This window comes from Strongylocentrotus purpuratus, unplaced genomic scaffold (genome assembly GCF_000002235.5).
Source record: "Strongylocentrotus purpuratus isolate Spur 01 unplaced genomic scaffold, Spur_5.0 spur5_scaffold_18, whole genome shotgun sequence".
Lineage (NCBI taxonomy): Eukaryota > Metazoa > Echinodermata > Echinoidea > Camarodonta > Strongylocentrotidae > Strongylocentrotus > Strongylocentrotus purpuratus.
The window spans coordinates 8,465,065-8,481,651 of NW_022145603.1; the positions used below are offsets into that span (position 1 = coordinate 8,465,065).

The 16,587-nt window shown below is 39.8% G+C and overlaps 1 protein-coding gene and 1 long non-coding RNA gene across 4 annotated transcripts in view; one reads left to right on the plus strand and one right to left on the minus strand.

Moving 5' to 3' along the window:
* LOC577326 (cleavage and polyadenylation specificity factor subunit 6) overlaps positions 1-16,587 on the minus strand; it is a 39,101-nt gene that overhangs the window by 13,556 nt on the left and 8,958 nt on the right. For 2 of the 3 annotated variants that reach the window (XM_030989139.1, XM_011675489.2), the window contains exons 5-15: positions 15,753-15,832; positions 14,275-14,370; positions 12,807-13,324; positions 11,980-12,019; positions 10,700-10,803; positions 10,188-10,316; positions 9,199-9,379; positions 8,363-8,502; positions 7,382-7,948; positions 7,037-7,104; positions 6,342-6,454 (exon numbers count right to left, since the gene is read on the minus strand). In XM_030989139.1, the coding sequence (XP_030844999.1) occupies positions 6,342-6,454; positions 7,037-7,104; positions 7,382-7,948; positions 8,363-8,502; positions 9,199-9,379; positions 10,188-10,316; positions 10,700-10,803; positions 11,980-12,019; positions 12,807-13,324; positions 14,275-14,370; positions 15,753-15,832 (2,036 nt within the window). The remainder of the gene's footprint in view (positions 1-6,341; positions 6,455-7,036; positions 7,105-7,381; positions 7,949-8,362; positions 8,503-9,198; positions 9,380-10,187; positions 10,317-10,699; positions 10,804-11,979; positions 12,020-12,806; positions 13,325-14,274; positions 14,371-15,752; positions 15,833-16,587) is intronic. The other variant, XM_030989137.1, reaches the window with a different exon arrangement.
* Positions 38-3,259, plus strand: LOC115925402. The gene is made up of 3 exons (XR_004064689.1): positions 38-399; positions 2,005-2,266; positions 2,593-3,259. It is a non-coding gene; the product is annotated as an uncharacterized LOC115925402 (long non-coding RNA).

Here is a 16,587-nt window from a genome sequence, read left to right on the forward strand (position 1 = left end):
AGTCTTAAAAGAGCCCCCCCCCCCCAATTGCATAGGCCCGAATTCACAAAGGAGGTTTAGATTTAACCCAGGCTAAATCGCGTCATAATACGTCATAACCCCGAGCTTTAGACCATGGGTCATTATTTTGGTATTCACAAAGGAAGTTTAGATTTAACCCAGGCTAAATCGCGTCATATTACGTCATATTTTTAACCTGCTCAGAAGGGTGGTTTAAACAGCGGGCTAAATCTAACCCACGGTTTAACCCACGGTTTAACGCGTCATATGACGTCATACCAGCGAGCTTTGGCTTTTTAGCGCAGACGACCGTACAAATTTTGTTGACAAATTTGTGGTGAAACAAAGTGAAGAGACCTTCACAAAGTTGCTGTTTTTTCAACTTTGATAGCCTACATTGTAAGTATTTTTAGTTATTCACAACATATTTGTACCCTATTCTCAGTTCTGCTACAATGGAAGCCCAATTGAACATGATTTATGTGCGTAAAAAGTGCACGAATAATAATCTTCAATGTAAGTTGCACAGCCTTTGCGAACATTGTCGCAGAACCTAACGTAGCTCGGACCCATGCGTGTGTATTTGTGTTGTGTTGTTTATGTAATCCTGCGAGGCAAGGCAATTTCGCAATAACTGCGAATGTGCCAGCTAACAATACGAAATTAGTTATAACATCACACAATTGTGTGATTCGGGAAGAAAAATATGTTACTCATGACATTTGAGACATTCCTGGCCTCGAGGGGGGGGGGGGGTAGCGACAGTTCCATTTGTATTTTCTGCTCTGCTGATGCTGCTTCTCATCTGACTAACGGAGGAGAACGAAAAATGCCGAAATGAAGATGAAAATTCTTCCACGCAGACGCTGCAGATGGATTTTACTAGTCTAGTCTAGGCCTACTAGTACTATATTACAGAGGCCTGGTCTAGACCTAGATCTAGACTAGTCTCTAATACTACTAGCCTACACTGACACTTAGTACTGACTGAATAAGACTTGAGCTTGAGCTCGACCGTTGTACGTGGCAGTGAGACACGCAAACACGACGCGGGCCTAGAGTCTAGGCTAGATGAGATAGATCTAGGCCTAGATCTAGATCTAGTCCTCAGTCCCAAGAAATTAGTCAAAGCACGCCAAACCATGGCATGAATTTATTTTGTAAATTATTGTAAAAGATGCAGATCTAGATCTAGAGGTCTAGTCTAGAATCTAGACCTAGTCTAGATCTAGATTCTAGATCTAGACCTAGTAGATCTAGATCTAGAAGGTCTAGTCTATCTAGTCTAGACTAGATAGGCCTACTAGACCTAGACCTATTCTAATTTAGCTTTAGAAATTGAAATGGAATAAAATATTTTTCAAAATAGACCTAGACTCTAGGCCTAGATCTAGATCTAGGGATCTAGTCTAGAAGTCTAGGTCTAGTCTAGATCTAGGTCTAGTCTAGTACTCTAGACTTTCTAGATCTAGAACTAGTAGACTAGTCTAGACCTAGGCCGTAGGGGGTACCGGTATAGACCTCAGGCTCTAGATCAAGAATCTAGTCTATATGTAATCTTAGTCAAATTCAACCTTTCACATGGGACATCTAGATCTAGAATCTAGATCTATCTCAGTGATCTAATGCTAATTTACATGCACATGTAGACTAGTTCTAGTCTAGGGTCTAGTCTATCTAATTTCACATTTTATCAAGCATGAGTAGATTTTTAACAAAACATGACAGGAATTGCATGGCCCCTACGTTCTTATGGAGGTTCAGTGACATCATCTTTCCTAATTACCCAATAGTATGAATCAATAGCACTCATTTCTTTAATGCAATCAAAGTATCGTTAATATTTTTTTTAGAGTTTGCAAAAGCTATTCAAAATCAGTTTGTCTACAATACAAAGAATGCAAAACATGTAATATCATAGGATTTATTTGATAAACAATGAATGATATTTTTTTCTTTTCATGTTCTAATTTTAATTCACTTTTTTCTATTTTGTTGTGACAGAGACAGCATGGCTGAATATATTCACCATCTCCGCCAGCTTGATCGGAACAGAGAGTTGATAGGCAGACCTCAGAGAGGCCTTCGTGACCCATGAACCCTTTTGAAGTGTATAATGATGAATCATTTCGGACCAGGTACTGGTTTTCCAAAGAGACAGCGCTCTACCTCATCAACTTGGTGGATGAAGAGCTGAGGAGGACGACAGACAGAAACGACCCAATACCTATACAGTTAGTGACAGCACTTCGATTCTATGCTGTTGGTGAGTAATTTACCTTATTTAGTATTTAGTAAATTTCTATTTAATCTGGGCTGAGCGAAAAAGTAAAAGGGTAAAATTGCGGTTACCATGTTTTGCGGGAGGTTTTTTCATAAACCGGGAGATTCTACATCAAAGCGGGAGGAAGGGCGTGGTGGCGTGAGACTCCCTCTAAATGCAAGAGGGTTGACAGCCCTGATTTAATAAAAAATCTATTCTACAATTTTAAGGACATTAAACATTTCTCAGTTTGAGAATTTGATCTGGCCATGTAATTTGTAAGAAATTGTACTAGTTGATATTTCACTAAAAGGATTTTTTTTTTACAGGGTCATTCCAAAAGATGCATGGTGATGAGGCACAACTTTCACAGTCTTCTGTATGCAGAGTCATCAAAGACGTGTCAGAAGCGTTTGCAAGAAGAAGGAAACAATTCATGAAGTTCCCAACATCAAGAGAAGAAGTAGAAGCAACACAGCAGCAGTTCTACCAATACTGCAGGTTGCCAGGTTTTCTCCTGGTGGAGATCAAGCCCTGTATTTTATTAATAGGAAGAACAGATACTCTATTAATGAAATGAAAATTTTCCCATTTTTTGGAGATGCTCCCCATTTACTTTTAATCCAATTAATTAAATGACCGATATGGAATTGGTTCACCCTTTAGTTTCTCTCAACGAAACATACACCCATCCAGTACTGTGGTCTGAAACAATTAGACCGGATGATTTGAAATCTAATGGTTGATATGGTTCCTCCCAAAAACATTTTTGCAAAAGGTACCAACCACTTTGAAAGGGAAATCGTCATCATCTTCATCATCATCAACATCATCACTGAAATCGTTATTTGACTGCTTCATCACCATCGCCACCGACAACATTGCTGTCATCATTATCATCACTGACATCATCATCGACTTCAACATTGTCTTCGTCAATAACCTTGAATACTTGTTTTGATTATCCATATTAAATCGTCAATATTTAAATATAAATTTCTCTTGTTTGATGGTGTGGTTTTTCTCGTGAAAATATTAAGTTAGGAGGTAAACGTTTTACAAGTAAATGGCCTACTTTGTTTATCTTGTTTAATTATTAATATACCATTTGCTGTTATCTATTACTTATAATTACCCAGTACACACCATGAATTAAAATGGATTCAGTATGTTTCGCTAAATCCAAACACCCACAGAGAGAGAGCAAAAGATAAAGAGAGAGATGAAGAAAGAAGGAGAAGGGTATGTGTGTGAGAGAGAGAGAGAGGTGGAGAAAAAAGAGAAAGAAAAGGGGTACGAGAGGGATTTAAACAAATGGAGTTCTAAGGAATAAAAAGATATTTGAGAGAGGTGGGCTGGAGAGCTGGTGAAAAAAGAGAGACAACAAACGAAAACAAGGAAGGTGAAAGAGTGAGAAATAGAGACGAAATTTACAAAAAAGTTCTTTTCTTTTTGTTTAAATCACTATTCCCTTGAGAAATTCAATAAAGCAGAAAAATTAAGAAAAAAAATGAACGCCCCCCTAAGAAAAGAATTAATACAGCAAATAAACAAATTCAGAAAAAATGAATGCCCCCCCCCCTAAGAAAACAATTAATGCCCCCTCACCCCTAAGAAAAATTAAAAACAAAATTACCCCCACCCCCTAAGAAAACAATTAATGCCCCCTCCCCCCTATGAAAAATTAAGAACAAAATTACCCCCCCCCCCCTCCACCCCCCCCCCTCAAAAAAACCCCGATCCCCTAAGAAAACAATTAATGTCCCCTCCCCCCCCCCCCCTCCCCCCGAATTAGGCCTAATAATTCTTTATCACATGTCAATACTGCCTTGTTTTTGCTGTCCTCCTATTTTATATGACCAGTAAGCCCGGTTTTTTTTCTCAATACATCTATGCATTTCATGCATTAATGCCAGTATTTTCTATCAGATAGTATTTATCGTAACCTTTCAGCCCTTTCTTTCTACATCATCAACACATTCTGGACTAAACGTCATCGATCGCTTTCGCTGCCCTCTACGGAGTCTACGCTATATATAACACGAGTCTACTCTTACTTCAGATTGATTAATTGCTAAACTAAAGTGTGACCTACGCTCTAAAATCATCATAACAATCAACGAAAATGTGATCATATAGCTCTAAAATGAACACTACATCAAAGAAAATTTTCACTCTGGTATAAGGGTCGTTTACAGAAGTTTTTTGTGGACTCTTCACGAAAACTGTCGATGTTTAGTGTGTTGTGATGCCCAGCTGATCATAATTATGTCGGACGATTATAGGCCATAAATTAACAACGATAGTGAGGAATTATTGAGGTAATTTATGCGAAATTCGGTAATATTTTGAGGACATCTGTCAGAGAACTGTTTTAGTATGTGAATAGTGGTTTAAAGTCTTATCTCAACTTGGAATCGGTCGGTTTTCAGTCTCTACTTGTAGGCGAAGAGTAATAGCCCAAATACAACTGAATCTGGACTTAGCAGACGACGGTGAACTAGGTGGAGTAACCAAGTGTACTGAGCGCGCATGCTCAGTTCAATGCTTCAATTCTGCGCATGCTCAGTTTATTTTTTTGCTCTCTTAGGCATGCTTAAACCGTGGGTTAAACCGTGGGTTAGATTTAGACCATGGGTTATCTAACCCACGCTTTGTGAATACCGAGCGAGGTTTAAACCGTGGGTTAGATTTAGCCTGGGCTAAATAACCCAGGGTTAGATTTAGCCTGGGTTAAATCTAAACCTCCTTTGTGAATTCGGGCCATAGAGTTCAATGCAAAACAAAATAAAGAGTGTTATTTTCATGCAAGCAAGCTTGAAAAGTAGCCCCCGAAATTTTAAAAGTATTTTTTCCCCTGTTAAGAATAGAATGTTTTGATAGTGTTACTGCTATGCATAAAATCATCATAAGTCAGTTTAATTTGGCTCCATTTGTTGAAGTTTAAGAGGCACACTCTAGCATGCGCTACCAAGCCTTTCCTAAAGTTAGGGACATGCAGAGTACCGCCCTGCTGACTACAACTTTAGAGGGTTCATCAAACAGATTCAAGGAGGTAGGCAATCTAACTGGTCAAATGACGACATGTGACCGCACATTATTCTTTCCAACCGTTAAAAAACCTCTTTGATTACAATATGATAACGCACTGTAAAAGTGGTAATACATAGCTAAGATGCATGTATTGCATGTATTGTATGTAGGTTGACAGGCAACGATATACGCACTGGTTACAGACGACAAATTCATTGAATGCACATGTAAAGACACATCTTTATTTCTTTGGCTGTACTTAAATGATATTTTCAAATACAACAAATCGTGTCATCCATGACTGTGCATCTCTTGGCCTTTCCATAGAGTTTGTAGCGTATTTTTTATCCACAAGTTTTAGAATAATGGAATACAACAAAAACAATAGTTTTTGAAGTTCTCTATAGGTTGCATAGTGAGCGATTAAGTACAAAGGAAGGCTTTTGGTAACTTCATGCACTAGCCTTACTGAAAAGGCCCTTGTTCTATATTTCACCAATGAACCTGTTAAACATCTCTTTCCTTTTTCCTCAATTCCAGAAAGTCTAGCACATGACGTTACTAATAATCTTCTGTAGCCCTTACATATTACATCCATTAGGGGTAAAAGTATATCTGTAAAGCGCTTTGAGACATTTGTATTAAGCGCTATATAAAAGCGGAATATTATTATTATTATTTTGTTCTCTTCATTTTAAGCATATTGACTAAGATAACATACCTGATGATCCACGTTTAAGTGGGCTTACGTCTTTTATCAGTAACGCAAAATACATAGAACTTAACATTGCAAAACAGAAGAAGATTGAAGGAATGCACTGAAGTATTCGGATTATAATCCTATGATATACACTGTAGAAAAGAAATGAAAGAAATTGTTACCCACTATTTCTGTATTGTTCGATGTTTTTCATCTGTTTTTACCTTTTGAAATTATTGTGTAGTGATTTTATGATTATTGTTATCATGATGTATGTATGAATTACTTGATAGATTAAAGTTTTAAAAGAAAAAAGAAAAAAGAAAGAAAGAAAAAACAACATACCTGATGATGCATCGTTGACGGCCCTAGCGATGGCGCTAGACGATACGTTACGATTCCTGTTCATGATCTCTTCAAACTCGGCCTCGCCCAACTGAGGGGCCGGAGAGGGTTGCCTGCATGACACAAAGTTTTTTTTTAATAAAATCAATGATTCTTTCTTTTAATGATAAGAAGAGCAATCCAGTAATTCAAGAGGCAATAAACAAAACAGTGAGAGACAGTGTACATGCTCCTCTGTTGAGGAGCTCTTTTAAAGACCATCTGTACTAGTTTGGCCAGGGGGGATTACAACTCCCTGCAAGGTCACTACTAACATAAAATCAGCTCTCAATTATCGTAAGAATCATGGGGGACCAACAGGCACCGATTAGACATTGTTTGCTATATAGAGGGTGCAAGTAGCTATAAGTAGGGCAGTGGAGCTTCAGGATTTGGTGTTTTATAAGTTTGACTAAAGCCCATTTTGTCTGCTATCCATGAACTCTAATAATCATTTATTAACAAATATAGATAATCATCAAACGATTATTAGACCAAACAAATCAAAGACAAAATGGGCATTAGACTGATCGTAGATTAGACCAAATGACTATTAGGATAAATGGTAATTGGACCAAATGATAAGTAGACGAAATGATTATTAGACCAAGTGGCAATTAATCCTGATATGTAGGAGGGATAAAAAGCAACCTCACCTGTCTGGTTCTGATGGAGCTCTGTATTCTTGCTGTGTATAGGTCTGCTGCCTTGACTGGTCATACATCTACAACATAAAATATATACAGCTCATTTTACTACTAATTACAAGCAGAATATTAAACGACAGGTAAGTGATTGTTTATTTTAGGAGGGCAAATTAACCATAAACCAAAATGACTATATTTGCATGTATAAACATCAAACCTGAGAGGTATATGCCACAGTATTGTAAAATGTAAAACTGTCGCATACAACAAGTTTCTGAAATATTGAGCAATTTTGCATGTACATGTATAAAACCAGAAAGGTGCATGCCACAGTACTTTAAAATTTGGGCTTACCGTTCTGTCTTGCTGGGGAGGTGCTTGCTGGGGTTGCTGCTGTTGTACCTGCGGCTGACCAGTGAAGAAGGCAGGGTTTACATGGGGCGCTGGGGGCGCTACAGAAACAGGAGCTTGCACCTGTTGAGGCTGGGGCATTGTCTGCTGTACATGATGCTGCTGGGGGACAGGTGCCACAGGAGGCGGTCCTCCCATATTTAGAGGCGGGGCCCCCATATTGGGTGGAGGGCCACTCATGCTTTGGGGTGGATGGCCGCCCATGTTATGTGGGAGAGGAGGCCTGTTCATATTAGGAGGAGGTCCTTGCATGTTTTGAGGAGGTCCCTGCATGTTTTGAGGAGGTCCCTGCATGTTTTGAGGAGGTCCTTGCATGTTTTGAGGGGGAGGTGCCATGTTTTGGGGTGGAGCCTGCATTTGAGGAGGTGCCATGTTTTGGGGCGGAGCCTGCATAGGAGGTGGTCCCATGTTGGGGGGCGGGCCCATGTTTGGAGGAGGACCAGAGACTTGAGGCCGGCCTGGGGGAGGGACCCCTTGCGGGGGAAGAGGTCCTCTTGGAGGCCCCTGCATCTGCATCAAAACAAAAAACAAAAACAAAATGGACAAAAGTTTAGATGGTGATATGATAACTAATGCCCTCAAATCTCAAACTCCATCTTTGCAAAATTACTTTCCCGTAGACCTTCTTTTACGCCTTGAGCACAATATTCAGGCTGATTTTGCGCATTATAAATACTCTCTATATTATTATTATTGTTGTCATTATTACTATTATCATTATTGTTCTTGTTATTATCGTTTACAAGATCCTTCACGTATTCACTGAGATCTGTGTTATAAAATACAGAATTGAGAAGCGTATTACACTTTATATCATGAATTTTTTTTTTTAAGGAAAAAGACAAAACAACAACGCAGTTTGGCTGCGTCATATCTGAACAAGGCTGAAAGCAGGTTAGACTGTATTTACTTTGACACTCTTACCATGTTTTGATTTGGAGGCGGTCCTTGCATTGGAGGGGGTGGTCCCTGCATGGGAGGAGGCGGGCCTCTGTTTGGAGGAGGTCCACCTGGGCCTGGCATGGGGAGAGGTGGACCACTCATGTGAGGTGGTGGGGGTCCTCCTCAAGGCAAAACAAAATTGAAACATGATTATCAGACGCCAACTCTACCATTCTTAGCAAAAGAAATTTGTCTAAATTGATGGAAATGGCCTGATAACATAAGAAGTCTCCACCACAAGTGTTTTTGGAGACTTTCATCTGGAATGCCTGTCCACATTTTGACTTTCTTGAAGAATATTTGTAAATTTGTGTTTAAAATTTATCTCATTCTAAGGTTCATGTATGACATAATTATTTCCAAAATATTAACTTCACTTTCATTGAAGATACCATACACCAGTTTTCTTTCTACACAGATCAGGAATTGTCAGTATGATATCTATTCATACTTGGCGGGCCATAGAAGGTGGGCTACATGGAGGTGGGGGGGGGGGGGGGCAGCATGGGGGATTTTTTCAACATTTCAAATATACAAAATACACTAGTTTTATGTTCAGCGTGGTTTATACAGCAGCACTTCTGAAGCATTATCTACTAAAATTTACCAACATCATCAAAGTTTATAGTGTATCTATGGTTCTATCAAGTTGTTAGCCCTACTAGATATTGGATCGGATGAAATAAAGAAAAAGACAATAGCAATGCCATTCTTTGGTTTATTTTCCCTTATTCTTGACAATGTCTGGAATGGCAAGGACCAAATACTTTGATAATACCTCAACAGTAATCAAGCCCAGTGTGATAAAGGTTTCTTACCTGGTCTGGGAGCGGGTCCAGGAGGGGGGCCACGTGGGGGCGGGCCTTGATGGGGAGGGGGAGGACCTCCATGATGTTGAGGTGGGCCTTGATGGGGTGGGGGAGGGCCACCATGATGTGGAGGCGGGCCACCTGGGTGGGGTGGGGGAGGGCCCTGCATGCGTGGAGGTCCACCTGGTGGCTGCACATCAAACAAGTGTCAAGAAAACAACATTTAATGAGAAAGGTGCATGTCAAAAAAACATAAGTCTGGAACTACTTCTCTTTTCTTATATTAAGCAAATAATTACCGTTGGTGAAGGTGATGGGACAAACTATCACTTCCGAGGCAATCTGGATGTTTCGCTTCGGAAAGATAGCCGAGGGAGTGATAGTTTGCCATCGCCTGAAACCAAAAGGTGATTATTTGCTTTATATTCCACATCAGAAACATTTCACTTCTTCCGTCATTTTAGAGGAACAAGCCATCAACTAACAGCTAGCAAACAGTGTATGATACGTACAGTACATGCAGTACATACGCAGTACATACGCAACGTATACAACACAGTGCAACAAACTTTTCTTCTCCCATCAATGATGGACGACCTATCTTTCATCACATGATTTAGTTTTGACCAATCTTAGGGCAAGATTCTTAGTATGTGGAGTATAATTTTATATATACAAAAGAAGATTATGGTGCAAGTCAGAAATAAAAAGATACTTCTTTCAAGTGTTCTTGAAATGGATAGAAAATTGCTAACAGGGCAATTTGAATAATCACTTCAAAACCCTTGTACCAATTAAAAAGATGAGCAGGGGATAATAAACCTCACACCAGTGACTGTTTGTCTCTCATGGTTGTAAGGTCAAATTAAATAATATTAAACAAATAGACGAAAAATGAAATAAAGAATAAATATGAAGACATACAAAAATAAGAAATAACCATAAAATAACTGTTTCAACTTTACTAAGTAACAGCCGCAATTATGTTTGTAACTTACACCCATAGGAGGGGGTCCTTTATCCATGTTGGGGGGAGGTGGTCCACGCATGCCTGGTGGAGGGGGGCCTCTAGGACCCCCTGGTAGTGGTGGGCCACGGGGAGGTCCTTGCATACCTGGAGGAGGCATCTGTGATACAAGTCAAGCAGTGGAAGAAAATTATTCATATGATGACGGAAGCTCTTTCTGGATTTGCTGTATGATATGAGAATATCTCTCGCCATGTTTTTTAAATATTGGTTTCTTTTTTGCACCACAGAGCTATTTCAGATATTCTGAGAGTTAAACCTGGAGGGGGTGAGTTCCATCCCCTTCCAGCTAAGAGAACACTAAGAATAACCTGGCCACTTCATGATTAATATCAAGTTGGACGAACTATATCACAGCCTTTGATTACAGCAAAATAAAAGACGTTTTCTCAAACTAAATCTTAATGAACATGGCATTCATATTCTAATGTAACTCATTCAGACTACTCAAATTTTCAATTGGAAGATGGGTGACCAACTTACCCCTGGAGGAGGGCCGCGCGGTGGAGGTCCCCCTGGGCGGGGCGGTCCCTGCATTGGAGGAGGACCTTGGTTGGGTGGAGGCATACCTCGGGGTGGTGGTGGACCTGTAAATCAATCAGTGCACATTACAATCTAAGCTTTGAGCACACGATACGGTAAACTGCAGAGAGGAAACCTATTGCAGCAACACAACCTTTTCTTGGGTAAAAGATTGGCATTGCTGATTGAAAATGTGTAACAGGGCATAACAAAGGGGGCATTCTTTACCACCATGTGTCTGTTTAATGTGCGTCTAGACTCCCCTTGTCGTTCTCTCTGTCTATTCTCTGTTTTTTGTACACTGACATTCTCTGACTATTTATATTACATTACACTTGTCTGTACGGGTCACTTGGGAAATAGAAAAGGAGGTCACTATATACATATATGGCTTTTCTGGACATATTCAATTGCTTCCTAAATTAAGACTATACAGGTGACCACTTTAGATAGGTTGCCTGTACAGAAAAGTGACTACTATAAAAGGTTATATGTACTGTATTTTCTTTGCATTTTGGTATCTGTTCCACTCTATCACACATGCTCCAGCAACACCATTTGCTCCACGTTCAATTTCCTATACTAGCCAAATTCCGAACTTGAACACTGGACCACACACTAGACCTAACCAAAACACAAACCCAACTGCAACCCTACACTAACCCTACATCCTTGGAAAATAATGATAGAGGTAGCTTCTTGTATAGAGCTCATATCTCTCCTGGCATCCTAACATTATCACCAAGATCATCGCCGAGTGGCCACATTTTGAGCGATCTTGCATATCACGTACCCATTTACACCAAAATGGACAGTGGCAAATGTGGAGTAATGTCTTACCAAAAGCTGGGCTGGTATTTAAATAGTATGCCGTTGGCAATCAATCAACAATCTCAACTTATTTGAACAGTTGGAAGATCATTAATAAATTTTAAAAATAAAAGTGGGCCAAGGATAGATCCTTGGGGAACACCTCATAAACACTTAAGGGCTCAGAGAAAACATTATTGTAGAAAACATATTGCACACGATTAGATAAGTAGTTTTGAAACCAGAGTAGAGGAAGACCTTAATCCATAAAACTGCAATTTATACAATAATAATAGAATAGAGCTTGCAACAAATTTAGAGGGAGCAAATGTTGGATGAACCTCTCATTTAGAGGGAGCAAATGTTGAATGAACCTCTCATTTAGAGGGAGCAAATGTTGAATGAACCTCTCTCTCGTTAGCTTGACTCACCTTGAGGATGTGGTCCTTGCCGTGGGGGACCTTGTGGACCCTGTAAGATAGAAAATCAATCAAATCAATTTAGTAACTCTACCAGGGTATGGCACACAAGTCTCAAGTACATGGAAGATACATTCAATCATTATAACATGAACCTTTGAAGTGTCTGGATCGACTCCATGACTTTGTAAGTGGCTTGGGCACCCAAATTCTGATATTGTTAAGACTTTTTAACCACAAACTTCTTAAATCACGTTTGATACCATGAAATACTGATTTTTATCAATATTGGAAATCAAATAACTTTAACAAACTTAGATGCTGTTTGTAAGCGTCGGCTTGCATGGTGATGTAGATATACAGTAGGCTTGCGGGTGCACCATAAGCTAGAACTATAAGCTAAGAAAGATAACAAACAGTCCTTTTCAGGACTACACACCCAAGAAAGATTACGGAGTCAGAGTTCTTTCCAGGACTCCTCAACCCTCTCTCTCTCTCTCACATGGTGCACCCGCAAGCATATTGTATATAACAAACTTGTCTCATAACATATCATAACAATTATGATATAATTGTTGACGACACAGCAAGGGTGACACTAACGCACTTGCCTTTGAGGCTGGGCCAACCATTTCAAACCAAGTGGACCAGAAAAAATACAGAATTATTTGTAATTTTCAGACAAAAATTGATTTTTGAGATTATAGTCTAGGGCAGATACAAAATGAATCCAACATGCATGAATTGATATTGGCCGAGATATGTACTTTCTTAAAGGTCGTCCAATATGAATCAACAATTAATCAGGCAAGATCTTTTATAATGTTTTCCATTCTTACCTGGTTCATAGGTGGAGGACCTTGATTCATGGGTGGGGGCGGTCCCTGATTCATTGGAGGCGGTCCTTGATTCATTGGAGGCGGTCCTTGATTCATCGGAGGCGGTCCCTGATTCATCGGAGGCGGTCCCTGATTCATCGGAGGTCCTTGGTTCATTGGAGGTCCTTGGTTCATGGGAGGTCCTTGGTTCATTGGAGGTGGTCCTTGGTTCATGGGAGGCGGTCCTTGGTTCATGGGAGGCGGTCCCTGGTTCATGGGAGGCGGTCCCTGGTTCATAGGAGGTGGTCCCTGGTTCATAGGAGGTGGTCCCTGATTCATATGGGGCGGTCCTTGAGGTGGGCCCTGGTTCTGGAATCTTGGAGGAGGCGGGCCCTGGTTGTTAGGAGGGCCTCCAAAAGAGTTTCCACCACGTCTATCTTGGAAACGGTCATCGCGGTTGCGGAAATCGCGATTGTCGCGATTATCACGATTATCACGATTATCACGGTTGTCTCTACCGTCGCCTTGTCCACCTTGGGCTAGAAAACAAAAGAGAAGCAGAACAAAATATTGCCTATTGCCTGAATCTTCCTGACTTTGCAAAATAAAATGACATCATCAAAAGTCCGTACTCTGCAGGTACCTCGGCAGATCTCAAAGCATTTTCTCAGCATTCCTTAGCCCCTGTAGAATTTCTAATAACAATTTCATCAAGCAATACCAAGCAATAGCAAGCAATTTCTTTTGAGTGTTGTTGTTTAATGGCTTCTTTTTTTTGGGGGGGGGGATATTTTAGCTTCCTATGAAGTAAACTCTTGTCATTTCTAATTTCTTTAAAAGCTTTACAAATCATCCGTGAAAATCCATATCACAATTGGCACTTCCCATCTAATTATCATGATGGATGTCCATCTTTTCTGTAAATTAGCGTGAAGCCTGTACACTAACACACTTTTGTTCTGAAGTAAAGTATACAAAGTACCACAGGCAGAGCCCCAGAGGGGTCGAACTGATTAGAGCAAGCGCCATAAACCCTCAGCCAGTGGATACCAGTGCTGTTAACGACATCCTAGTTTCTATCATTATACTAATTAAAGCTACGGATTTGACGAGAAAAAGTGCTGAGAGGCCTGCAAGAGAGATCTGGTCAGCTCCATTCATACTTTCATTGTTGTTCTCTTTCCCCCCTTTACCCCTTTATTAGTATTTTTGTTATTTTACTTTCTCCTGTCTTATAGACAGTTGAAGTGTCTGTACTTTGCTTATTTTACTTAATTTATTGTTGTGTGCTTATAACCTTTATCATTCTTTTTGTTTGCTTTTCATTCTGTAATAGGCGATCCAACTTCACAGGTTTTTGCAACCTTTATGAAAAGCCCTACATATAACCTTTGTAAAAATAGTTAAAATTTACTGTTACTCTGTATACTTTTGTTGATTTTTATATTGCGAAATAAATTAATTGAATTGAATAGAATTGAATACTGACCGCCACCTCTCCAGTTGTTGTTATGTTGGTTGAAGCGTTCTTCTCGGCCTGGGTTGTTAGGTCTGCCTTCTGGACGCTGTTCTCTGCTATCTTGTGCTGGGGCGGGGCGGGGCAGAGGAGAGAGAGGAGAGATAAGGTCAGGATTAAAAGGACGCATTAGAGGTGTCTTGGACGAGTGGATATGTCACCAGACTGTGAATAACGAGGTCCACGGTTCAAGTCCCACAGCGGCACTAATGTCCTTTGGCAAGACATTGATCTACATTTGCCACTCTCCACCCAGGTGTTAAATGGGTACCCGATAGGATGCGAAAGCTTATGTGCTTACATTAGCAAGTGTGCGCTTGTAAAAATGACACCAGACTGGAATGCTCTCCAGGGAGTGGAGAATGTGCATACATTGTGTGCGGGTAAGCCTGAATCCGATGACTTGGGTAATAATATATATATATCTGTAAAGCGCTTCGAGAGAGCCTTCGGTCCTGAAAAGCGCTATATAAGAACTAGCTATTATTATTATCATAATTAGACACTCTCCCAAGATGATGGGATATTTCATGAAAGGCCTACGAGTTTGCTGTGTGTAGACTGTACATGTACATACATTAATGGTATTTTCACACCAAGTATGGTGTCAGTGAATCATGGCTTTCTGCACTTGGCAAATGACGACCCTCTCCTTTTAAAGGACATCAATCATAAAAATGCAAAGTTTGCTCTGTATGTTTAGGGTTTCATGCAAGTATACTGTGTTCAAATCATGAACTTCAAATATCACTTTTGTGCAGAGATAAAGAGTTTAAGTACTCTAAATGGAAGTAAAAGTGAGAATGAGTATAATATTTGATGCATGCAAAAGTGCAAGCATATACATGGAATTGAACCCGAGTTCACTTCCGTGTACATGCCTTCACTTGAAATATTTTTCCTACATATATGCTCTGTAATCCTAGCTATTTGAATGCCTTACACAATGTTTGTTTCATTGTTTTTAAAGTGCTTATTTTTCATTTTTTCTATGGGGGGGGGGGGGGGGTGGAAGGGTATTTCCTGTCTTTAACCATACTACTCTTGTTTGTGAAGGATCCCCTTGAATACCCTGGCAATGCCATTTATCTCTGAAGACAGTTAGAGGCAAGAGCCCCGGTGTCCAGCCGGACTTGAGCTAGACACAATCAGGTTTAACAAAGGAAGTTAACCTTAAAGCCACACTGTTCTTCTTGTAGCTACTTGCTCCCTCTATATAGAAAACTTCCCCAATCAGTGCCTGTTGGTACCCCATGATCCTCTTTTTCTCATGTTAATCGAGAGCTGAGCTAATGAGATAGCCACCTGTCAGTGACCTCGCTGTGTGGTCTAATCCCTTCTGGCTGAACTAGTACAGCCGGCCTTTAAGTTTTTCTTTTATTAAACAGGATTTTATACCCTGGGTTGGTTTAATTGAATTAGTAGAATACGGACCAGAGATTTCTTCTTACCTTTCTTAGAAGCTTGGTCAAACTGGCCAAAGTTCTGTTTATTGTACTGAGTGACCATTGGAAGCTGGCCATGAATTTCTCTGTGTAAAGACAAAACATTATGGATTAGATTCATATTAATTTCTTAACCTTTTGGATATGATTTGATACACACCAACTCCATTATCTTTAGAACATTGTATAACTGGTAAAGGCATAATAACAAATAATATTTTAGAGTTATAAAAAGCATTACATGAACACTTCATATGATATGAACAAATCAAGCTCTTGTACACATCCACCAAGTCTCCATACAAGCAAGGATCTACTGGCAAAAATCCCCTCTAAAACTCTTATAGCTAATCTTGAGCTCTGGTATGGGAATCATGTTTTGAGAGAAAATTGCTATGTTTCACTCTGGATTGTTTAATCCTGCAGTAGATTGGTTGTTTGAACCAGCACAGAAACTTACCAGACATCATCTTCGAAAAACCACAACACCCATTTGCACATAGTAACCTGCGTTAAGCACATGGTGTCTGGGCCTACTTACCCGGATTTCCTTATCTTTCTATGCTCATTACTCAGCCACTATACATTTTCTACCAAAATTGTTTGGCACATGTCATTTATTTGTAATCTCGAACATTTAGTGTAAGTTGGATTCTGTGAGAATTTATTTTCTATATTTACCAGAACTCAAAGTTCATCTTAACTAGGATTTTAGTATATTGATCATGATTATAACAGGTTACGGCCCTTCTAGAACTTGGAGCTGTCTAAAATCTAAATATGATGTATAATGACACTTATGATGTTAATTTGAGTTCAGAACTCCTTAAGTACTTGGAAA